General features: G+C 39.4%; 2 protein-coding genes across 2 annotated transcripts; both read right to left on the bottom strand.

The window, feature by feature from the left end:
* Nucleotides 1-1,414: 1,414 nt before the first annotated feature.
* On the bottom strand, nt 1,415-8,706 carry rhag (Rh associated glycoprotein). The gene is made up of 10 exons (XM_004568725.4): nt 8,441-8,706; nt 4,042-4,225; nt 3,649-3,799; nt 3,368-3,515; nt 2,996-3,168; nt 2,758-2,895; nt 2,528-2,649; nt 2,319-2,392; nt 2,131-2,204; nt 1,415-1,744 (listed from the first exon to the last, which is right to left on the bottom strand). The coding sequence occupies exons 1-10, from the start codon at nt 8,622-8,624 to the stop codon at nt 1,670-1,672; spliced, it is 1,323 nt and encodes a 440-aa protein (XP_004568782.1). The 5' UTR covers nt 8,625-8,706; the 3' UTR covers nt 1,415-1,669.
* A 7,442-nt stretch (nt 8,707-16,148) lies between these two features.
* Nucleotides 16,149-18,070, bottom strand: LOC143412622 (uncharacterized). Its single transcript, XM_076873963.1, has 2 exons — nt 17,586-18,070; nt 16,149-16,703 (listed from the first exon to the last, which is right to left on the bottom strand). Exons 1-2 carry the CDS (start codon nt 17,843-17,845, stop codon nt 16,445-16,447), a joined length of 519 nt encoding a protein of 172 aa, XP_076730078.1. The 5' UTR covers nt 17,846-18,070; the 3' UTR covers nt 16,149-16,444.
* Between the last annotated feature and the right edge of the window lie 7,355 nt (nt 18,071-25,425).

Raw genomic sequence — 25,425 nt, 5'->3', positions numbered from 1 at the left:
TTGTTTAGTTGTCTCTAATACGAATAATTCAGCTCATGTAGTGGGCTCTGCAGAGCTCATGTATATTGTGTGTATTGCAGGTCCAGTGATGAGTGATGGATGTCTGAACAAAATTTCATGGCGATCCATCAAAGAAATCAATAAGAAACGGAGAAATTGCAGTTATAATTGAGCCATGCACCCATCGAAGAGTCAGATTATGCACTGATGTCATTCTGGTAATCATTTAACTCGGTCATATTGTGTAGAATTAAAATTATGCTCTGTCTCTCATTGCTTATACAGAGGAGGGCAAAAATCCAAGACAAAAAACAAAACAAAACAAAAAAATCCTCCCATAACATTTCTTTAGTTAAACTGAGAACTTGAAATAATTGAAACATGCTTTAAAATAACCACAAAAACTGTACAAAAACATGTTTATTATGACAGTAATAGTATACCATACAAATAAGAGCTCATGTTAGCTGTATAAAAATACAAAATCATGATGCATTTTAGTGTGAGCATCATAGATCATTTGAGAAAAAACAAGAAAATCATTAAGTCAGTTTTATCTAGCGCTCAGTCCCGTGTTTTAACCTGTCCTGCAGTGCTTTGCCGTCATGCTGTTCAAAATCTAGATTGAGGGAGTGCACAGTGCACAAATTTCACAGCAATAGAGGAAAGAAAAATGGTGGATATTATGATACTATCTATGGTATGACAGTTTGTTTGTTGCCATCGTGGCACTGGATATCAGTAGGTAGCTTCCTTTTATACTGTTTGAATAATATCTGAAAAATATTCAGTACCAGTTGCTATGTTTAAAGCTTTGATAAAACTGACCATGTCCATGTCTAAGATCTAAACTGTATGTACATGTAGGAATACATTTGCTCTGAACAGAAAACAGAGTGAAAAACAAACCCCAGCTCACCCAGTGACAGCCAATCAACTTTTCTACAGCTGCGCTCAGAAAGATAGAAAATGCTAGGAAGGTTTATTAGTTGCAGTAATATCATACGGCTGTCCCTGCACACTTCAGAGCCACACTGCTGGTTTTTACAATGCCTGACTTAACCTCTCACATGAGGACTGGGCTCCAGTGAGGTCAAAGCGCAGTTTTTCTGCTTGAGCTTCTACAGAAAAATATAATGTATAAGAAAAATACACACTGTAATCATATAGTAAACATGCTTTTATGTTTTTTTATCATATAAAATGAAAAAAAAAAAAAGAGCTTATACAAGTGTGTCAGCAGTGAAGCTGTGGAGCGGTTCGTGAATATAAATCAAAGTGTAAAAAAAAAAAAAATCCCTGAAGTTTTAACCAAATTTAAATTTTTTATCATGCATATATATATATATATATATATATATATATATATATATATATATATATATATATATATATATATATATATATATATATATATGTATATATGTATATATATATATTTTTTTTAGCTTTTATGCGGAAATGTTTAAGTGCTCTTTCCGATACAAATTCAAACTTTACTATGATGAAAATAACTCTGTGCGTGGTTCGCTGTTCAGAAATGGAATAAGCACCACGTTTAAGCAAATCCTGCATCAACAAACTGATATTTGGTCTTGTGGTGGAGCTGAACTGTGACTTTTTAAAAAACGTCTTCATTTATAGCTAAGGCAAAATCGTGGGCAATTGTTTAAACATCTGCTTTGTGCTTTGATTGATCTCCGTGAGCCAGGCTCTCCTCGTTCTCTTCCTCCTCATTAGGAACCTGGAAAACGAGCAATGCAAATTATTTGTCTGTGGCATAAATGGTCACCAGGCAAGCAAAATACAGTTCAAACAAATGCACAATGCATTTATGGACATGCATGATATGCACAATGTGTTTCTGTGAATTAAAATCTGTATCTAATGATATACTGATTGACTGGTTATTATTTGGCTCTAATTTAATACTTTAATTATTAAAACACGGTGTTTGTCAGGTATGTGTAGTTTTTGTGCCTGGATGTGCTCACTTTTTCTCTACTTATACTGATATATGAACCAAGTCTATCTGAGTTAATAACTTGAATAAACAAATCTGCCTTCTGCCACTCGCACCAGACAGTCAGAGACCTGAAGATAATATTTATGAGGAATGGGATTTCTTACCTCCCAGTAAATAGAGTCATCGAAGCAGTTCTGGTCTGGAGGTTGTCCCCAGAAAGGCAACTTCATTATTAGACCTTAAAGAAGAAAATGAATGTTTGATCACCCTTTTCTAAACCTCAATGTCTTTCCATTGAGCAATTTGGCCGTTGGGTGTAACATTTATAGTTTTATTAATCTCCTCTTCCCACCTGTAATAGTACCCCCAACCAAAGCGAACCCGAGGGATGAACCCAAGGCAGCAGCTTGCATGGTAGCGCTAGCACTAAGGAGACAGGATGAGAAGAAGTGACTTTTAAATGAAGTAAATCGTGTCAAAGCCATATTGCTTTTATGTGTGCGTATATATGGGTTATTATAATACTGTGGTGAGATTTTTAGTGCGTCAGGTGACTATTACCCGTCTTTTTTCCCCAAAGCTGCAGCCACAATTCCAGCCAGCCCACCCAGGATGCCAGGCAAGCCATGCAGATTGTGGACACCGCAGGTATCCTGGATACCCAGGTTGGATGCCAGTATAGGCTGCAGAGAAGGAATGACAGGGGATTTTTAGTCACCAACAAAAGTACACATTGCTAATTCAGATTCAGCCTGTACCAGGTTGTACCAGTTGTCTTTCCTTTGACTCACATTTAGGTATTTGAATCCCAGGGTGGAGATAATGCCAGCTACGAGCCCAATCAGCATGGCTCCAAATGGCCCGATGCTCATGTCAGCACATGTTCCCACTGCAACACCACCAGCCAAGGTGGCGTTCTGAATGTGCACCTGTGCAGTAGAAAGACATAAAGACAAGTGTATGACTGAATTTCTGCTTTTAACTCTGTGAACTGTCACTGTCATAACTATTAGAGTAAAGTTGCCGGACCATGTCCAGTTTTCCTTTGTGCTCCACCAGGCTGGAGATGGCATAGGCAGAGAGCACGCAGGCGGCCAGGGAGAGGTAGGTGTTGATCACTGCAGTGAGCTGAGTGTAGCTCAACGGTGGTTCAGCGATGGCTGAGTTAAAGCTGGGCCAGAACATCCACAAGAAGATGGTTCCTGTAGAAGAGGATGTTAAAAACGGAAATGTCAAGGTCCATGCTGCACAGCTGTCTGTGTCCACTAGATGGCATAAGTCTGACTTCCATTGGAGGCCAGTGATGCACCAGGGAGGGAAAGTCACGGGAAAGAAGGGAAAACTATCTCTGTAAACACATTTTAATATATGATCACAGAATTATTTTCTGTGCTCTCTTACCGATCATAGCAAACATATCAGAGTGATAAACAGATCCATCGTTCTCATGTCCATTTCTTAAACCTGGTCTGTAAAGTACTCGAGCCACTGCCAAGCCAAAGTAGGCTCCGTAAGCATGGATGATCATAGATGCTCCAACATCACTAGCCTGTTGAAGAGAAAGGCATGATAGACCCACAGTAGTGTTTGATAAAACAGTGAATATTCATGGTTGTTATGTGGGGATTTATGTTTTTTTGCTCAGTTCATGGACACACATGCACTTGCTACTATGAACTCACTTTCATGATAGCAACCACCAGATGCTCATTGACGGAAAAGATGGTGATCTCCAGTATGGTCATGATGAGGAGCTGCACAGGGCTGGTTTTACCCAGAACGGCGCCAAATGAAATCAGGACCGTAGCTGTGCTGAAATCTGCATTGATTATTCTGCAGGAGTGAGAACAAAAGTTATTAGAAAAAACATCAACAGACATCATCTGTGATCTATTAGAGCTTGTCATGTGCAGGAATTGGCTTTATTTAGCATGTACTTGGTAATGATGTAGAAGGCTGTGCAAGTCTTAGGGACTTGCATCATGACAGCAACCCCAAACCTACAGCCAGCCATGTGCATTTTTCTTATAGCAGTTGTTTTTGAAAAGCGATATGTGCAGCGAAGAAAGCCATACTTCAAAATGCTGACTTTAATCTTGCCCCCTTCCAGGTGCCAGATGCCCTGCATGAGGAGGCCCCACTGCAGGCCGAAGGCAGCCAGGAGCAAGTTGATGCCCACGCTGCTGAACCCGTATCTCTTGAGAAATGTCATCAGGAACCCGAAGCCGATGAAGATCATCACGTGGACGTCCTGAAACACTGGGGACATGAGAAGGGAGGTCAGTTAATGCTGTGTTAGCTAGTCCCACTTTAACCTCAGTTGAATGTGGTCTTATAATTGAATTGAATGAAACACTTATTCAGTTCAAAGTAAAGTATTTGCTGCGACCCTGCTGCTCACAGTGGTATGTTTTTGTTTTTTTTTTAACTTTGTGGTTTAAATGACTTATTGAGAAGTAGCTGGACTTCTCAGGATTCATTTCTGTCCACAGTGGCCTCATTGTCAGCTGTGACCTGTCAGGTGGAAAAGCAATTCAATCACACTATGAATGGCATGCTGAGAAAATACCCCCACTGTCCCTGTTGGGGTTATGGGCTTGTGCTTTTCTATTAAGTGCATATGATGTTAATAAGTCTAAACTTAAGATGTCTCAAAGGGAGGGGATGCTTTGTGCACTCTTATCTCTTTTTGTCAGCCGTTAGACTGAAAAAGGCAGCAAGGTTTGGAGTTTGCTCATCTTATATCCCCTGTTTGATTACACACACACACACACACACACACACACACACACACACACACACACACACACACACATATATATATATATATATATATATATATATATATATATATATATATATATATATATATATATATATATATATATATATATATATATATATATATAGATAGATAGATAGATAGATGAGCCTGGATTAAGGCCAAATACATTTTAGGGGGATTTGAGTCATCATCATGGCAGGAAGGGAGACTTCTTTTTCCCTTAAGGTTTTAAGCGTGCTATGATGAGCTTTACATGTGGAAAATATATCAAGCTGTATGTATGTGTAGGCTGGGAAACAATAGACTAATTTCCTTAGTTCATAATGAGCACACATTGTGTCTGTTATTGTCTAGACAGGACACACTGTGTTGCAGCCTTAAAGAATACTTTTACAGCTGTTTCTCAGTTTGTTTGTTCTTAGTTAGTTATGAGTACTTAAATGACTTAAAACAAGTGCAAAAACCACCTGCAGTTCCTCTGCTGGCCACTGGTGGCAGAATCTGAAAGCTAGTTTTAAAATGTTGAACTTCACAGTGAAAGTAAACATGCTTACAGCATGGTACAAATAAGGTTTTGGTGTATGGATAGAAGAGAGTGGGTGAGTTTATTTAGGGGTGTGGCTATTCTAACTGCCTGATGTGCTGATATAAACAGCTGGACAGTGAATGGCTGTCTGCTAAGCTTCACTAGGCTAATTAGCATCACTGGACTAGACCTCTTGACCATGTTTTTGGTGTTGGTAGCTTTGAAAAGCCTGTTATGTGGTATTGCACATTCGTCTCTCAACACCAGTTAGCAGCTACCTGTCTACTATGTCTGCACTATGCTTCTGTATACATTATGAATGCAACTTGCTAACCAAGGTTATGAAGTTTAGCTGATAGTTTAGGACTCTATTTTTGCATCCAACTATAGTCTAGTCTGTCTCTAGAAAAAGAGCTTACAGACAGTTTTCTCTAGTTGTTGTCTCTATTAGCATTTAGCCAAAATGCTAAAATTACAGCTTCAACATAATGAGAGCAGAAACAATGTGAGTGTGCCCATCTTTTATATACAGTCTGTGGTTCTGCTGTGTTCATGTGTAATATATAAAGCAGCCTTTTCGCTTAGCTTAGCACAAAGACTGAAAATGGAGAAGACCAACTTTGAACTCTCTAAAGAAAAGCAAAAAAGATCTGCCAGTTTAAGCCTCTAAAATTCTTTATTTTACATCTCATCTGTTTAATGGCTGAAGTGTTATTACCACAAAGTTGTCAGTAGTTTATCAGACAAATGGCAAAGACTGGAGGATGTTACTATACGCTGCCAAGAAACAGTCTGACAACATGTTGTTTTTACACTTACATAAAATGTGTTAAACATTAAACTTTGGAGATTTTTGTTGACTTGTAAAAGAGTCAGATTAGTTGTTTCCAGTCTTTGTGCTAAGGCAAGATCAGCCTTTCCTAGCTGTGGCCTTGTATTATACTATAAAAGTATCATCTGCTTCATATTTTGTAGATAGACATTTATGTTAAAAGTTTGAAGTATTATTTATCATGATTTAGCATTTTGAAAAGTAAAAATAGAGGTTGAATGTGAACTCAATCTCAACATTTTGATTTTATCCCCTAGACTAAAAAGCCCAAACTCAGACGTAGGTGCGTTAAAGCTGTTTAAAGCGTCAGGCTCCCATGCGCCATTTACATCAGAGTACATTATTTTGTAAGCAGCAGCTTTCAAATGGCGATAATGGGGGAGATTAAATTCATCCACATCTATTTCCATAAACTGTTTCTGCATATAGAATGTCAGCAAATTTCTAACACATCCTTGGGTATTTGGGAAACATACAAACCCACTCACATCTGCTTTAGTCAGGAATCTGTATATGTGCTTAAAAGCCCTGATAGCTCAACATCTGATTACTGTGTGCTCTATTATAATAAAAACGCTCCAAGTTCTGACAGTTCAACATCAAAACCAAACACCACAAGAGAGTCACATCTTTCCATTTCAGTCTTAATTAGCAGTAACAATCAGCATTTTGAAGACATCTGCACCTGCAAGCTGATGTGTAGACATCTGACTAAGCTTATCTCCATGAAGCTGTTTTGAAGAAAATCTTTTTGCCCCTGAACTTGCACTTTTACCCCTCTCTGTTTCTCAGCTGGGTGAGTCAGAATTGCTCTCTTTGTAGAACAGTAGATGGGGGACGGGGATGAGATAAAACTGGAAAGCAGCCACAGTGACTGGCACCACGCCTAGATGTTAGGTAACGCGAATCCTCTGAAGAACTGGCTGAACCAAGACAAGCGAGAGACACCTCAGGTGCAACTGTGCAGCCTTTTTTTTCAAGCCATGCAAAAAAAAGATGAATAATTATTTCATTTTACAAAGTATTAAGTCAAACTCTTCCTTTACTTTAATGTTTAATTTAGCATATTAATCACTCTTTAAGAAGAAATGAAAGACAAAAAGTCACTATTACAACATTTTTGAGGTATTTTTTCATACTAGACCACAATTTTACTTCTGCAAATTGCATGTTTTAACTGCTTATTTGTTGTCCTTTGAGCTTGTAATTGCAGAAGTCTGGGATGTGTGAGATAATGGATCTCTTTCAGCATGCAATCCCAAGCCTCATGCTTTCTAACATTGTGCAGTCCCAGTTTAAATGCTAATGGTTTTAGATTATCAAGCATAATTTAAATTTTGCAAAAGTTTTAGCTCTGGGCCTGTTATTCCAAAAACAAGTATCCCTTCTGAACTTTTGAAGATAAATCACTGCATATTTTTTATTCCTTTATGACTAACTGGGAATTAATGGAGTGTTACAAAGATAACATAAGTTTTGTGCAGAAAAGACACAGCAGAGTTCACAGCAGAGTCTAGCCTTAAATGTGATCTTTACTTCAGAATTTATTTCTTGATAGTCAACGTATGTGACTTAAACATCCCATGTGAAGCAGAAGATATGGTCAGCTTCAATGCTGAGCTAATCTCTTGGGTGTCACAACCGCCCCACCCAATCGTGAGCAGGCACTCACGCAGTAAAACAGCAGCTATCTGAATGCAGATAAGTGCACAAGCTGCAAAGAAGCCGCTAAACTGTAGAAACCGCTCAGAGCTCACAAAAAATGCTAAAGCTACTGCAGGATAACTTGAAAAATATCAATTTGAATGCAGCACAAAACCTCCAGCTTCAACCTGACTGTCCTTTATGAGCCTTTTTTGGACACAGTAATGAAATCACATGTGACCTCCACCTTTCCCAACAGGATTCACTTGTCTTCTCAGCTGCATGTGTTTGATTAGACCTTGTGACAGATGAGAATTCAACCCCATGACTCCTTTTATTGCATTTAGTTGACCTGCGCTGCAAACAACCTCCAATTTATGTTTGCAAGCGACTGATTGATTAACTAGACCCCTAAAATAGAATTTATTTTATTCAAGAAAAAGAAAGTAAAAATAAATGTGGAAATTTCGTTTACTTTGCTATTTTTATGAGAAACAAGCAAAATGTTTGTCATCTTGTTTTCTGTAAAATTTCAGTGTCACTAATATTTTCTGCTTTTAGTCTAAATTTTTTTTTAGATGCAGTCTCAACACTGTGATATAACAGATGTAGCATTCATAAAAATCTATTTAGAAATAAAATGTTGACCAAGCAAGCAAGCAAGCATGCGGCTCCAGGTAGACTTACTGGGGTAGAGGTCCATAGGCTCCAATTTATGGGCAGTTTTATTGTGGGTGTCGTGTGAGTCATGGTGTCCATGTTCCCCATCATCATAGACGACAAATACCGCAAATAGGATGATGGTGATAATCTCCAAAATCAAGGCTATGATGGGGAACTTTGTCCTCATGTTGGTGGCATATGCAGGCATCTTGAGACCAACTCTGCTTATCTCTCGTGCAGCCTCTCCCTCCTCAGCTCTCTTTTTAGGGGGTTGTGCTGTGTGAAGAAAGTGGTGTCTGGTTTTAAACTGATGTAGGTTTTGCCGTGACCAATGACAAGGCAGAAGACCAGGGCCTCGGTGGTGAGCACCCCCTCCGTCGTGCACTTTGCTCACGAGGGATGGGTTTCCTCTGTGGATGCCGGAGGGGGCAAAACAAAACACAAACGTAACGACACCCAGCCAATGAGCGGACATGAAAAGACTCAATGACTGCTCCTTCCCACTCATTTTGCGCTGTCAAACTTACTGCATGTTTGTTTACTTAACTTAACTGTGTACTTAACATTTGCACTCATCATTTTATGTCTTGAAATACAGCAGCAGAAAATGCAAATCTAATGTGCAAATAAGACGTGCTTTTATAGAAGGGGATACTAATTATTTACTGCTAATATGCTGCTTATTTTTTATTTTTCTTTGTTGTGTTTTTACTGATGCACCTGCATTTTCAGATACAATGATACAAATACAAAATATACAGAAATATTGTCACAAAATGTGTAGAAAGAAAAGGTTGTGGTGGATTTGTTGTAATTTATTTGTAATCATCTACGCTTTGGTAACACCCTCAAAGTGTCACTAAAATAAACTACATAACAAGTGGTAATCACGTGGAAAATCAAATTGTACAATTCCTTTAATTTAATACAAGAAAACATCTACAATGACTGAACTTGTGTAACATCATGTTATTAATAATACTAAATTTTGTGACTTAGCTGTCCCACATTTTCTCTAAATTAGATTAGATGAGATTAGATTAGAGCCAGGAACACTTTGTTTTCCACCCCTCGCCATTTAGCAGTGTGTAAACATTTAGTGAGCACTTTATTGTGCTCTCTAATGTAGTTGTAAACACATATAAATGTGTATCAACGTTTTGGTTAACAGCAGCTTGTTCTGTTGTAAGTGACTTCTCCCGAGATGTTGAGGTTGGTATATCAAAAGACACGTACCAATTTTCAACGCAAAAAACAGGTGTTATGATATAAATATCTCAGCATTGAAGACAAGCACTTATTAATATCAACATACAATGACATTAACTGCTTATTAAATACTCAACCAAGGAGTTCAAGCGTCTTCAAGCGGATGTATCAAGCATCTGACAAGTATCTCACATGCACTCACCAACCACTTTGTTAAATACTTTGCTAGTACTGAGTTGGAGCTGGTGGCTGTGGAGGCCATTTGAGTTCAATAAACTCACCATCATCTTCAAGAAACCAGTTTAAAATGATTGGTGACATTTTGTGTTATCCTGCTTGAAGCAGACATCAGAAGATGGGTACACTGGGGTGATAAAGGGTTGGATGTGGACGGAAAACAATACTCAGATAGCTGTGGTGTTTAAATAATGCTCAGTTGGTGCTTTTCCAATCTTCTGTTTTCCAATATTATTGCGTTTATGCAAATTATCCCATCAGCTTCCTGTTCTTACCTTACAAGAGTGGTGCCTTCTGCAGCTGTAGCCAGTGTGCTTCGAGGTTGAACATGTTGTGCATTCAGATATGATCAAGGGAGAATGCCCATCCTCCCTTGATCTCCAACTGCTCACTGGAGATGGTAGATCGGCAATTTTTGAAACAACTATATCTCGTTCAAAGTCACTTTAATCGTGTTTTTTCTCATTCTGATGCTTAGTTTGAACTTCAGCGGGTCGATTAGAAATTTGGGTTCACAAGCAGTTGAACAGTTGTCCCTAACAATGTGACCAGTGTGTACATGTTCATATTTGAGAACCAAACCATCCCAAGATAATTAAACCTCCAGGTAAACTAACGCAGTAGAGAGTAAAAATCTGTCTCTGATATACAGAGGAGCATTGGTGTGTTTATTAAAGTGTTCTACAAGTATTTAACTATGAAAATATAGTCTTTCATCTTTACGCTGTTTGGAGGATTTTTCTTATTCCCACCAAAGATTTAAAATAGTCATTTAACTGTTCGTCAATACAATGCGTTATGGTTAGAATAATATGTTGTTTATGAGAGTTTATGAGTGTGTCTGACTCAGTGTCCTTCATGAACCTTCCAGTTCTTTTAACAAGAACTGGGAGCTGGGAGAAAACAAAACAATCTTAAAAATTATAATGCTTCTTTGTCAGGGTAGCAGGGTTTTTCAGTGCTTTACCATCAGCTGTTTAGTCAGTCTTACATACAGCATAAATGCCCTGTGCTTGCTTTCCCACTACAAACCATCCGAGCTTACAGTGGTTCAGATTGAGCCGCAGGCGCTGATCCTTTAAGTGGCTCCCACTGAGAGTGTGGTGACAATCTGAGACTCTTCACCAAATTACCTGAGGCCAGAGGCCCTCCAACTGTGCCAGGGGCTTTATGAACTAGCAGAAAATCACTGCCAGCAACACATTTCTACTTCTTTTAGAACTGAGAGCAGTGAGTGTTTTTTTTTTTTTTTTTTTTTAACCCTGACCCTTTGGGAAATCACTTTGATAGATATCAGAAACACTGCTGCACTGCTGAGACTGCTCTGCTTGCACTGACTAAATATTCCATTGGTGTTCGATGTAGAATTTAACTCTGGCTTTCTAACAAAGCTGTTTAAGTGGGGAGAGGCATAGTGAGCTATTTGGTAAATTTGAAAAAATATATGGGGTTTTGTGGTCCATTTTATGAGTGGCCATACAAGCTAAAGTTTGTTATGTCACTCTTGTGTAAATATATTGTTCTTTCATATACAGATATTGTCACACATGTGTACATGTATTGTCATCTTTGTACACTCTTCTTCTTATTTCATATCGGTTTCAGCTTTATTTGTCATATGCAAGTTAGCACAGGGTCAACATTGCAGTGAAAATGTGTATACATGTATATTCACTCATACATTAATTTTCCTTTCACACATATTCTATTTTTTATTAATGCTACATATTTTTATGCTGACATACATTTATTACCCTTACAGGTGCAGCCATTTCTACTCGTGCATATATATACTCTTTATTTTTCAACGCATAGATATTTGTACTCCTTTACTCACATATACATACAATCCCAATATTCATCCTTTTGCATACATGCATTCTGACATTCACGTGTATGCATTTTGTAACACAGGAAGTTCATCCTTAAGCAGGAAGTCACTCTTGAACCAAAAAATGGAATACACTTGGAAAACTTATTTGACATGCCCAGACCTAACCCAGAAGAACCAAGCAATGAAGCTGGTCAAAGCCATTGTGTTTTCTTTACTAGCATTGTGGTTAAATTAGTAGTAGTAATGAAAATGACATTATAACTTAAACAATATATTCGAACGTATTGAACAAATTCAAAGAGAAGCTACCGATTTTTTTGTTTGTTTTGATCGTCAAGATTCGTTGACAATGAGAGAAATAGTTAAGAACTGAATACATCACAGTCCTTAAATGGATGACTGATTTTTTTTTTTTACTGACTGCTTATGAAACCAGAGAAAGATATGAGGTGCCAAACAAGCCAAAAATCCTTCTTTCACTTTCACACACATGCATTCTTCTCCACATACATATACTTACACTTTCACAAAGTTTTATTTTAATTTTTATATTTACATACCCTAAAAGTTGATTTTGTTCATCTGGATGTAGCGTTTTCAGTGGGGAAAACGTTTCGTCACTCATCCTTCTTCAGTCTTCTTCTTCAAGCTAATGTAGCTACCACCTCCCACATTAATAAAGATAATTTAGTATAAATAATATCAAAGTACGCATCAACTTACATTTGGGTCACAAGTACAAATAGTGCCACTAATATTTAAATAAACATCATGGCCTTTACTGTTTTTAATGTGGATGCTTATCTGAACGAATTAGCTAGTGCTAAAATGTTGTACCAAAGTGTGTTGCTAAATCAGCAAAGCATATTTAATATTTTGTATTTGGCAAATGTGCAGATAAGTAGCATCCTGTTTTGTTCTTACCTTTTCCTTGATCGGTGGTTTCAGTTGCCAAAGTGTTTCTGGGTCTGATATCGAAAAGACTGATATTGCAAAGCTTGCTGAAGTACTCAAGTTTCTTCTCCCCCGTCCATGCTGTTAGACACCTGAAAGTAACCGGCTCGTGCTTCTCAGCCAATCACAGCCGTGCAGACACTCTACCTTCCATTTCCACTACTCCTTATGTTTCCACTATACTTTTTCATACACATACATTATTCTCTTGCATACATATATTTTCTTCAGACATGCATGCACTCTCTTCTTACATACATATGTTATTTGCATGAATGACAACACATGTATAAGAGAGCATAATATTGCATTATGCATGTTAAATATGTGTAAATATGAGAATAAAAATTAAAGTATATGTATGTGAAGAAAGAATGTATGTGTGTGAAAGTGAAAGAAAGAATTTTGGCTTGTACGGCCCCTCATACCACCTGTAGCCATTCATTCATGGCAGTGACGAGTACTCTCTCACACCAGCTTCCTCTTGTCGTAATTTCTTTTTCTTTTATCTTATTTCTTTTTCTTATTTCTCCCATCACCCCCCAACCAGTTGCATCAAATGGCCCCTCCCCGAGCCTGGTCCTGTTGGAGGTTTCTTCCTGTTTAAAGGGAGTTTTTCCTTCCCACCGTTGAGAAGTGGTTGCTCTGAGGTGGTCATTTAATTGTTGGGGTTTTCTCTTCATATTGTAGGGTCTTACCTTACAATATAAAGCGACTTGAGGCGACTGCTGTTGTGACTTAAATTCTTTTTCTGGATTTTAGTTATTGAAAAAAAATAAGCTACTCGGCTGTGTCCATTTTATGTACAGATTTTTCCCAGTGTAACTCTGGACCCTGGAGAAATGAAGCTCCAATCTGAAAACATTTTAAGACATAAAATATATTAACTTGATTGCTTTGAACTCTGAGGATTAGCTTTTTCTCACTTGGCTCTAGTCCGTCGGCATTTTCAGAGAGCGTGAGAACTGTTTACTTTTCGATAACAGTACATTCTCTCAATCTCACATTTCACAGCGACTATCCCCAGGAGTCTTTAATTTAGTGCCAGTGTTTGATCTAGTGATTAGACAAAGGTTGAGGCCTTATGGGTAAAGATGATATCATGCTTGTCTGCTCTGGATATCTAACTAAATAAGCTTGAGAAAATACAATATTTGCTTTCTTTTGAAAAATTACATCACAACATTTGTAAAGCTTAGCCTACCGAAGATGTTCATATCCAGACATCATCTGTATGAATGCTATGGTAATTTGGGGCTTTTAATGATTTCTTTGAAGTGTGCTGTTTCCAGAGTGAAATGACCGCAAAGATCTTTAATGACTTTTAAAAAACAAGATATGGGTGGATAAGTTTTTGCTCATTTGTGTGCAAAGCTGCACAATATGTTGCTCTTTATCCAGAGGAATCCTCTAGATGCAGGAATGTGGTGCTGTTCCCCTGACCATCGAACAAAGTGTGTAACTTTGCATGTGTAGGAGAGTAAGCCTCATGACTCCACGCAGGGCTTAAGTATCCATACTGTGATAAGAAGTTTGCTTTAAAATTACAATGCATGGAGAACTGAACTTTCAGCACAAATTAGTTTTATTTGTACAATTTCATTTCACAGTGGCTGTCATCAGACTTTATATAGCCTTAAAAAAATCATAAAATAAATAAAATAAAAAAAAGACAGACAAGTTTTCCCCGTTTAACAGCACTCAGGAAATACTTAGGCGCATCTGCAGTGATGTAAATGCTGTGCTGGTTTATTGTGGTGAGGAGAGAGCTGAGCATAAAAGCAAACCTGTGGATTTACTGGGCGACCTACGTTCCTACCCTTACCTATGGTCACGAGCTTTGTAACCATAACGGTGTGTTCACACCGAACGCGATGGACGCGAATAGAGCGTCAGGTTTACATGTAAAGTCAATGGAAAGGCGCGATGACGCGCGATTGCGGGTCCCGCGAAAATTCAGAAGCAGATTTGCGTCGCGAAAACGCCAAAACGCGTGAAACGCGCGTCAGTGTAGCGCGTCAGGCGCGTTTGACGCGCGAATAAAACCACGCGCGTGAGTTTTTGTGTTGCATTTTGTGCATACGCGCGTTTCGCGTCTACCGCTCGAGTTGGAAAAATCTGAACTCCAGCGTCAAATCGCGCCGCGACAACCAATCAGGAGCCTGGTGACGTGGCTGTTACCTAGGTCAAAGGGGCAGATCCAGCCAAAGCCTTTCATACTTCAATGGAGGGGAAGGCTAATCAATGCGGTAGCAAACAACTCGAGCTGTACAACACCAGCTGCTTTCAGTACCGAGACAGGAATAAAAAGGACCGAGCTTGGAGGAAGATATGTGAAGAGATCGGGCAACCTGGTAAGTTCATTCATTTCTCTTTTGAAAGTTTTCACTGACCCGGGGAAGCCGCACAAAAGCTAGCAAGCCACCGCTATTTTCCCACTGACGTACAAATACCGTTCTGCTTTTATGCATGTTGTCATTTAGGAATATATTTTATTGTTTATTAATAAACAGTACACAGTGGTCCCGCTGTTCATCCGTCACTGCTTTGCTTTTTCGCTGATTTTTTATTGCACAGTACAGCATTGCATTCTGCAGCCTGATTGACAAATCTCCTGCGCTTGCCAAATTTATCACGTTTGGTTTTGATAACCATCGCGTCCAATAGAAAAAACAGCACAAAAACACCCATAACTATGAGCCTCATTCGGAAATAGACACCTGCACCGTGAGGGAAAAAGGCGCACGAAAGTGGCGGGCAGATGAAGACAAACCGCGGCATAATAATACTTTTACGTTTTGCAATCTACAAAGGTTTGCACTTTGAGAATCAATTGTGAGAACTGTGACCAGGGGCTAGTTATTCTGAGAACCCCTGCAATAAATGAGGGACCACTGTCTACTCTACGATTATTATATCCAACCTGTTAACATTTAATACTGTATTGATAGAACCAACTGATTCTGCAGCAGAGCATCCCCAGTCCCTGAGCTCCTGCTGCTGCACCCACAGATATGTACAGCAAGCACTGATACCTTTTTAGTCGGTGGGATTCCCTTGTGATCACCTTTACTAAATATCTACAACCAATCTGATTATATCCTGTTATTGTTTTTGTTCTTTTTTCAATGTTGAAATTAAAATCTAGTAGCAGCCTTCTCATTTCTTTGTGTTTTGTGCTGTTTTACAGGCCCACAGAGGAGGACGGCTCCGAGGCAGATGAGGGACGGGTCCCAGGACGGTCCATCGGCGCTGGAGCTGGCCATCCTGGAGTCCCTGAAGAGGCCACACCAGTCTCCAATGGAGCATTTCCTCCTCAGCCTTGTTCCTGCTCTGGAGAGCAGCTGGTCCTTTTTATTCCTGTCTCTCTGTAAATACTTATATTTTATATATTTATGTTTAATGTTTTTCTGTTTGAGACTTTTAATATTATTTCAAATAAATTTTTATAATGACTAATGTCTCAGTTCTACTACACAGCAAATGTTGGCACACAACTTGACACATGTAGAATTTATTTCATATTATACTAATGACAAAATATACTGATACAGTGGGATGCAGAAGTTTGGGCAACCTTGTTAATAGCCATCATTTTCCTGTATAAATCGTTGGTTGTTACAATAAAAAATGTCAGTTAAATATCATACAGGAGACACACACAGTGATATTTGAGAAGTGAAAAGAAGTTTACTGGATTTACAGAAAGTGTGCAATAATTGTTTAAACAAAATCAAGCAGGTGCATCAATTTGGGCACCACAAAAAAGAAATGAAATGAATATTTAGTGTATATCAATGTGTGTGTCTCCTATATGATATATGGGGTGCCTTTGTCTGGATGTGCTTCCCATCCAGAGCTGCACAGCACAGAGGAAAGTTCCAGCGCTCCTGGAATCCCTCTGTGATGGACCGCCAGTCTCCAGGTGAAGGCGCAGCCATGAAGTTGTCCACTAGACAGTCCCAGATGGCCATCGCTGCCTGGGGGGTGATCTGACACACCGACTCTGTAACTGAACGCTTGGTGCTGAAGGAGTCCGCGGTGACAAGGAACCTGGACAAAATTGTTCAAAATCAGTATTATGTGTACTGCAGTTACAAAATACATTATTCAAATTCCAAAATACTTTTGTGATGTCATTTAAATCACAAAACTTAAATCTTACATAAAACATTTTGTAATTATAAGGATAATTACAAAATGTATATTAGATCATATCTAAAACAGTTGTTTTGTTTTAACTTTAACATATCATAATTTGATTGGTAGCAACTTTCACAACTACAGTGTGCCAATCACTCATAATTCCTAAACATGTCAATCAGGTAGGAATGAAGTAAGACATTAATAGAAATAAAGAGTTGTATGTTGACATGTAGCCCTTTCCTTGCTTAAATCATTAATATTTTTGAGAAATTAATCTGTGATAAGACAGCTTATCAAGATAGAACCATGTAACTAGAGATGAACCAAACTGTTCAGTTTTATCTAACTCCGTTTTAATAAAGGCTGTGACCCCTGCTATAGAGTCTGACAGCTGCAGGGATTATATACAAATATTCAACTATCCCAGAATTAAACCAGGTCTAAATAAAAAGGAGTGAGTATCACTACAAAGGTTAACTCAGTGGTCCTAATGCTACAGTTTGATATCAGCAAACACCGAGCGCATACATTGATGTGACACCACAGCCATGCTATCATTCAAACACTGATAACAGCATAAATCGAATTAAATCGGGACTTGATGAGAGCTTCTGAGTATCACTAGAAATATTATAAACAGTCGTCTCTGTACCACAGTTTGCTTTCAGTAAACACCGAGAGCATTCACTGTTAGCATAGCACATCCATGTTAGCAGTGTATAACTGGATGGATTAGCATATTAGCACAGATATCAATAAAGGACTACCGTATTAAATAGTTTTACTAACCTCAGGCAGACGGACAGGCGCTCTGCAGGTGGGATTGAGCGTCTGTAGTTGGTGTTTAAGCGGGCGATGCTGGGACCGACGAGGGAAAGCAGGTCCTCAAACTGGCCGACGGTGATAGCGCTGGAATCGGCCGTCATCCAGGCGCAGCTCCTGGAGCAAGTGGTGAAACTCACCAAACTGCTCATGCCTCTGGAGGACCTGATGGACCCAGGTACGGCAAGGACGTCTTTTACGCCGCTGCTCTGCTCTCCACAGTACATAGAGAAGGGAGACTCTCTCTTCAAGCGCTAGCTCGATAGCTGCCATCTTGCAAAGATACCAGTCTGGCACAACTCCCTCCCACATTCCTCCCACATTTCCGGTTCACGCGCGTCAAAATATGATATTTTGACGCGCGATGGATTTTTCTTGGACACGCGTTGAGACGCGAATGTACACGCGTCAAATTAGGGGCGTTTGGGGCGTTTTATTCGCGTCCATCGCGTTCGGTGTGAACACACCGTAAGAGTGACAATACAGAAATGAGCTTTCTTTAAAGGGTGGCTGGCCTCTCCCTTAGCGATAGGGTGAGGACTTCAGTTGTTAGAGAAGGGCTCAAAGTAGAGCCACTACTCTTCCACATCAAAAGGAGGAAGTTCCGGTGGTTCGCGGGCATCTCACTAGGATGGGTGAGGTGAGGATATCCAAGACACGCTGTGGAGATTGTATCTCTCGTAGTCTGGGAACGCCTTGGTGTTCCCCTGGATAAGCTGGAGGAGGAGGCTGGGGAGAGGCAAGTCTGGGCTTCTCTGCTTAGGCTGCTGGCTTCTCGACTCATCATCGTGTAAGCAGAAGATAAATGGATGGATGGAAGGACGGGAAATACTTACACATGAAATTTTAAAATTTAGCTAATAATTCTGTTGTGATGTGCAGTTGTTTATCTTACTATTACTATTATTTTACACTTGGTGCAAGCCACAGGGATGCTCAAGTGTGAGCTGCAAGTAAACAATAAACACGTTAAATATGTGGAAGAATTCATTTTTAATGACTTTTTCATTATATGTATTTGTTTCTTTAAAGCTGGGCCCCAAGCGAGTGTCTTTGAATTAAATTGTTTGCTCGTAGTGAATTTATTTACATCACTGTGAACATACAGATTTATTATGACCCATGAATGGTTGCTACCCTTTGAAGGAGAAACTCTAAAATGGTGAAACTGATGCTTCTTCCATCCATATAACCTCCTCTGTTAGACTTTAAGCGCTCCATGATTGATGCACCGTTTGCGTATACTTGTGAAACTGAAGCCGAATAAAAGTTAGACTGTTTGTTTCTCTCTGTTCATGTTGTGAAAACCGCATGAAAAGCACTTGTAGTTAAAGCACAATAAGATTTTATCTGTATCAGCAAATCTGTGAGGCGTTCAAGATCACGTTTTTTGCACTTTGCAAGTCGCTCAGGTTTATATGGAATACGTTGGCGATTTCATCAAACAAATGCTGTTGTTATTTCTCCAAAGGAATGTGTTGGCTTGTTAAGGCTCACAAAAACGGATAAACTTTGAACATTAAAGTTGAAAGCAAAGGAAAGCATTCTTGTATCTGCAAAAATCAGTTTTAATCTAGCCTTCCTGTGAACTTCGCATTCCAGGAAAGCCATTAAGCCATTTATCTTTCCTCAGCCACAACCCCGCCGTAAAATGCAGATTTGTGGAAAATAAACAAGACATCAGGGCTAAATTGGCTCCTTTTGTCTCGGATCCTCATGAACTGTTATGCAACATAAATGACTTCACAGAGCTCCTTGTTCTGCTTTCAAACCAGCTGATACTCTGTTCGTTTGATCCATGTGTCAGAGACGGGAGTCTTTTCTTTTTTTCCTATAATGGCAGCACGACTCAGTGTACGGGATCAAAGCGGGAAGGACTTGGATGATTAATCACTACTCCAATTTGCCGTAGGTTTCTGTTTTAGGACATTCTTGGAAAGCCCATATGTAAAAGTCAAAGTTAGATTTGGAGGTTCATTCTCGCATTTGAACTTTTTTCTTTTGTTTCGATGAATAAATGTTTACTTCAAAGTTAGAAAACACCATGAAATTAGATTTCTTGATTGCTTGATGTGCAGTAAACAGAGTAGGTTGAGACAAAACAACTTTTTTAATTGCTCCCTTTTGAATCATAAAACCATTTTAATTTCAAAACATAAAAACTCCCTGTACATATCCATTCCTGTTAATGTATTTTTTTGGATTATGCTATGCTTGAAATGTTTTCTTTTTGACGTTTCTGTTGCAAAGAAATGTTTTACAGGATAGAGGTCCTTACCCTATACACAATCTTGAATACTGAAGACATCCATTTGCCAGACAACATCAGCAACATTAACTTGTGGAAACAGCAGAAATCAAATTCGGAAGAAGGAGGTGGGAATAGGTTGGGCACACTTTATGAAAACCAGCGTTGAGCTTCACCAGACAGACCCTGCACGAAGACCTGCCAATAAACACGACATCCAGAAAGACACCAAGAAAATGAGGCTTGCTTCGAGCTAGCTAGAGGTAGAGACAAGAGAAATGAGTCTTTTGATGTACTGAGTTGTACTAAGTCAACTGTGGGAGTATAATAGGGTATAAAAGCGCAGTATATCATATATAATGCATATAGTTACATTCCTAATAGTAGCTTTTTGAATGAACTCTACACCTCGAGGCAAAATGTAGTTTTACATCACTTTTGCAGTGAACGGTTTTTAAAGCAAGAAAAAAAAATCTTCCCATTGATAGAAAATCTTTATCTTCTACTGTCTGGCATGCTGCCACTTGATGCTTATAGTCATGGTCAAAAGAAAGTGCACCTCCTTTCAATTGTAAAACCAGAGGGTTTTTACATTTCGGGACATAATAGGAAAAAAAGGATTAATCCTTATCGTATCATATCACAGCACATTACACAGTGTCGTTATTTTTTTAACAAAATTTACTGTGGTCACTGAGTCGACCTTGAACTCCGTATAATAAAGTATCCTAGAGTCAAATGTGAGGCCATCTGTCTGGCAGCTAAAGCCTGGCTGAAACTGGGTCACACTGCGGGACAGTGATATGAAGCACAGCTGCAAACCTGCAACAGAATGATCGAAAAAGGAACGAATCAAGGCGTTGCAATGAGCCAGTCATGAACTTGGACCTCACCCTGATTGAAATGCCGTGGTGGGACCTTAAGGGAGCTGTACATAAACTAATGCCTGGACGCTTCAATGAACAGGGACAGTGTTGTAAATAAGAGTCGGCCACAATTCCTCCACAGTGATGAGAGAGACTGATAAAGTCATAGAGGAAATGATTACTCCGGGCTATTGCTGCTAAAGGTTGTTCAACAAGCTACAAGTTGAGTCATGAGATGCCTTAGTTTTTCACACACTGCTTCTGCTTTTTGGGGTAATTTCTGTCAAATAATAACACAATGCAATATGTGTTGTTCTAAGCCTATATTTATTATTCATAGTCATTGTGAACTGACACTACATAAATAAACCTGAATTATTCTGAACTGATGCTTTTATTGGGCTTTCCCATGCAAAGATCACCTCTCCATCCATTGTTATTGTACAGGGAGTGCAGAATTATTAGGCAAATGAGTATTTTGTCCACATCATCCTCTTCATGCATGTTGTCTTACTCCAAGCTGTATAGGCTCGAAAGCCTACTACCAATTAAGCATATTGGGTGATGTGCATCTCTGTAATGAGAAGGGGTGTGGTCTAATGACATCAACACCCTATATCAGGTGTGCGTAATTATTAGGCAACGTCCTTTCCTTTGGCAAAATGGGTCAAAAGAAGGACTTGACAGGCTCAGAAAAGTCAAAAATAGTGAGATATCTTGCAGAGGGATGCAGCAGTCTCAAAATTACAAAGCTTCTGAAGCGTGATCATCGAACAATCAAGCGTTTCATTCAAAATAGTCAACAGGGTCGCAAGAAGCATGTGGAAAAACCAAGGCGCAAAATAACTGCCCATGAACTGAGAAAAGTCAAGCGTGCAGCTGCCAAGATGCCACTTGCCACCAGTTTGGCCATATTTCAGAGCTGCAACATCACTGGAGTGCCCAAAAGCACAAGGTGTGCAATACTCAGAGACATGGCCAAGGTAAGAAAGGCTGAAAGACGACCACCACTGAACAAGACACACAAGCTGAAACGTCAAGACTGGGCCAAGAAATATCTCAAGACTGGTTTTTCTAAGGTTTTATGGACTGATGAAATGAGAGTGAGTCTTGATGGGCCAGATGGATGGGCCCGTGGCTGGATTGGTAAAGGGCAGAGAGCTCCAGTCCGACTCAGACGCCAGCAAGGTGGAGGTGGAGTACTGGTTTGGGCTGGTATCATCAAAGATGAGCTTGTGGGGCCTTTTCGGGTTGAGGATGGAGTCAAGCTCAACTCCCAGTCCTACTGCCAGTTTCTGGAAGACACCTTCTTCAAGCAGTGGTACAGGAAGAAGTCTGCATCCTTCAAGAAAACATGATTTTCATGCAGGACAATGCTCCATTACACGCGTCCAAGTACTCCACAGCGTGGCTGGCAAGAAAGGGTATAAAAGAAGAAAAACTAATGACATGGCCACCTTGTTCACCTGATCTGAACCCCATTGAGAACCTGTGGTCCATCATCAAATGTGAGATTTACAAGGAGGGAAAACAGTACACCTCTCTGAACAGTGTCTGGGAGGCTGTGGTTGCTGCTGCACGCAATGTTGATGGTGAACAGATCAAAACACTGACAGAATCCATGGATGGCAGGCTTTTGAGTGTCCTTGCAAAGAAAGGTGGCTATATTGGTCGCTGATTTGTTTTTGTTTTGTTTTTGAATGTCAGAAATGTATAATGTGTAATGTCAATAATAAAATTATTTCTCAATAATACAACTTGCCTAATAATTCTGCACCCCCTGTAAAAGAACTTACCATCAGTTAAGATAAGACCTTTATGTAATCATGATGATTACTCTCCTTACACCGACTTCATGCAAAGTTACATACTTTGTTTGACAGTCAGGGGAGCAACACCGCATTCCGGCATACAGAAGATTCCTCCATATGCGTGTGACTGATTAGGAACAGAGACCATTAGTGTGACAGACAAAACCCAGATCTTTTCACCTCATAAGTCAAAGCAATCAATCTTTGATGTTTGAATGTAGCGTGTATGCAACTTCACATGCAGCTTTGCACGGAAATGTGCCTGATATCCAAAGAGATTTGCATGTGCAGCATCTGTAGTAACCCATCTGGATTTATGAAGAAATCGAGGAGAATTTCTGAAGTCAGCGCTGACCTTTACGCTCTGTGAGGCAGCTGTGATACTTTAAAGTCTTTTCTGAAGCTAGTGCATCCACTGGGAAACATTTGTTGTACTGTTTCTGTTTTTAATCTGTTTCATGGTAAGAGCAGCACTGCAGGTCAGTTCTGCCTGTAAAACCCAGAATACCAAAAAACTGGAAGGTAAAAATATTACATTGAATAAAAAGAACAGTTTGTCTGTAAATGTAGCTGAAGCAGGTAAATGAAAGCTGCAATCTATTAGTGACAAGGACACTGGGTGATTACAATTTCTAGCTTATATTAGGAATAGTGTAATAAGAATGCAGATCTAGAGAAGACAGTGTTCAGAGTTAAGGAACATTATCAAATGGTTGCTTTGAAGACTAGGACCAGATCTACAAGCTCACATGACTGTTGCTGTCTTTAAAGTGATTTTGGTGCGCCAAGAGTATGACTGCTATCGGTATGTAATTGAATGGGGCCATGCTGGAAATGAGATGCAATCTGTTTGTGATAATATAACAGTTAATTGTGATAAATCAGCAAAAATCACAAATGTGCTGGCATCTGTTACAAATCTGTCACTACTCAGAAATTTACATTAAACTGAAATTTCCTTAGATTCATAATGTATTAAAATCCTGTGCAGTGAGTTATTTTAAAAGAACTCGTATTCCAAAAGCAAAAAGTGTTTCAGTGTTGCAGTCCTGCTCTACATATGTCATTAGGTCTATATGCAACCACAGCCTTTTAATGGGACAACAGTAGCAGGGGGTACTGTGTCAAAGAAGAGGTCCACTTCAGACACTCAGTGAGTGTCTATTCAAGTTAAAGATGAGAGGAGAGAGGATCTGGTCTCCTCTTATTTCAAAGACCTAAAAAGAGAAATATTCTGTACTCCTTACGGTTCATTTTAAAATAACTGCTTTCCTAGGCGATGAGATCATTTCACTTGTTTAAAAAAAGCATTTGAACCAGCTGTTAGAATTGAGTTAGTGTCTTTATGCTTTTATTGTATTTTCTTTGACTGTTCAGATTTTGAAAAGTTTTTATTTCCAACTAGAGACTCTGACTTCAATAAATTACGAGGTATATTTAGTGATACAACAAAGCCCGGGCAACCTGCTAGCAACCAAAGCAATCACTAGGAGGTTTAAAAAACTGTAGTAGTTAAAAAAACTGCCATCCTTAATCCTGCCTACAATTTTCTGACACTTTACTGTAGTGAAATATCCTGACAAACATCACCGTCCTTCTGCACCATTACCTCCACCGAAGTCCTTGGTCTCACCATATAATTTCTAACATTATTTAAGGGAGATAGCGTGGATGCTCATTCTCTCCATCTCGAGCTACTTTTTCACCACAGTCCCCTGTCTGCACCCCACTGCTCGTTTCCTGTGGCTAGAGCTGAGAAACAGTTGTACGCCCTGATAAGCCCACTTGGAGGGAAGCCTGTTCAGGCGGGTAATCAGCATGTTGGATGCTAGCAATCAAGGACAATCATAAACTCTCATCATGTTTATGTTGTGGTGGCACTTAATGTTATTTAAGTAAAGAGCAGTTATGGGCTTCATAGCATCTCGGTAGTGTAGGGTGAATTTATAACCCGGAGGACCAAAGTGAGGTCAGACAGAAACTATAGCATGGGGCCAAAATGGCTTTTCAGATAAGAGCTTGATAAGAAAAAATACTTTGATGTCAATCAGTTCTGGCCTCTTCATAGTAATTAAAGTACAGTACTTCAAAATCTTTACAGACAACTGCAGATGATGATAGCTGCATCGCTCAGTTTGAATGTTTAACAGGTGTGGGCAGGATTTGGTACCATGTGTGCTTATCATGTTACCATGGGAAGCAAAGCAGGCATCAGTCCCAAGAGAGTGCGGACAGACGAGCGAATATACTGAATTTATGCCGATGGACCTAACCACATGTGCAAAATGCGATAGAGGGAAACGGCACTTGGAAAGATGAACAGCAACTTAACCTCTCAAGGCAGTTTTAAAGAGGCACGGCTGTTCAAGAGGGGTCAGCATTTTTAAACCCAGAAGGCTCATAGAAATTTCACTTTCAATGTAAGCACATTGCAGATCAGTTTGATTTTTAGCTTTATCTTGAATGCAAATAAAGATTATTTTTAAATGTGCAAGTTTATCAGTGACCAGAAGAAAGCAGGTGTACTCTATAGTAAGTTTGACTTCATTATTTCCACAAAGTTTTTTCAAGCCATGTGTACTGTTTGCACACACAGTACGCGGTCTATTCGAGGGAGTATGTGTAACAGGCCAGCTGCAGAAAGCCAGCAGAGGGGTGGGGGTTGCTTTGCAGTGCCGTGGGACTTCTTCTGTTTGCTCACATACATAGATAAATCTTTGCTTTGCTTTCTAGTTTCCTCAATTACAAAGATAACACCAGCAGCATCTGATAATAGGCCAGTGCAAGCATTAAATATATGTTAAAACTCTATTAAAGTTTGACATTTCTTCTGGTGCAGAAAACGATGAGAAATGCATTCAAACGGAGCGACGGGTGACATG

The sequence above is a fragment of the Maylandia zebra genome, linkage group LG15, assembly GCF_041146795.1.
Source record: "Maylandia zebra isolate NMK-2024a linkage group LG15, Mzebra_GT3a, whole genome shotgun sequence".
Taxonomy (NCBI): domain Eukaryota; kingdom Metazoa; phylum Chordata; class Actinopteri; order Cichliformes; family Cichlidae; genus Maylandia; species Maylandia zebra.
The sequence above is the reverse complement of the archived record's forward strand: the minus strand, read 5'-3'. Positions and strand labels throughout refer to the sequence as shown.

What these genes read in the sequence shown, in the direction of transcription:
- rhag (XM_004568725.4), bottom strand. Translation starts at nt 8,624, where the DNA reads ATGCCTGCATATGCCACCAACATGAGGACAAAGTTCCCCATCATAGCC. An exon ending in ACAAAGGAAAACTGGACATG is followed by an intron (nt 2,896 to 2,995) that starts GTCCGGCAACTT and finishes TCTACTGCACAG; the next exon opens with GTGCACATTCAGAACGCCAC. An exon ending in GCTTTGGGGAAAAAAGACGG is followed by an intron (nt 2,393 to 2,527) that starts GTAATAGTCACC and finishes CTGTCTCCTTAG; the next exon opens with TGCTAGCGCTACCATGCAAG.
- LOC143412622 (XM_076873963.1), bottom strand. Translation starts at nt 17,845, where the DNA reads ATGTACTGTGGAGAGCAGAGCAGCGGCGTAAAAGACGTCCTTGCCGTA. An exon ending in CGCCTGTCCGTCTGCCTGAG is followed by an intron (nt 16,704 to 17,585) that starts GTTAGTAAAACT and finishes AATTTTGTCCAG; the next exon opens with GTTCCTTGTCACCGCGGACT.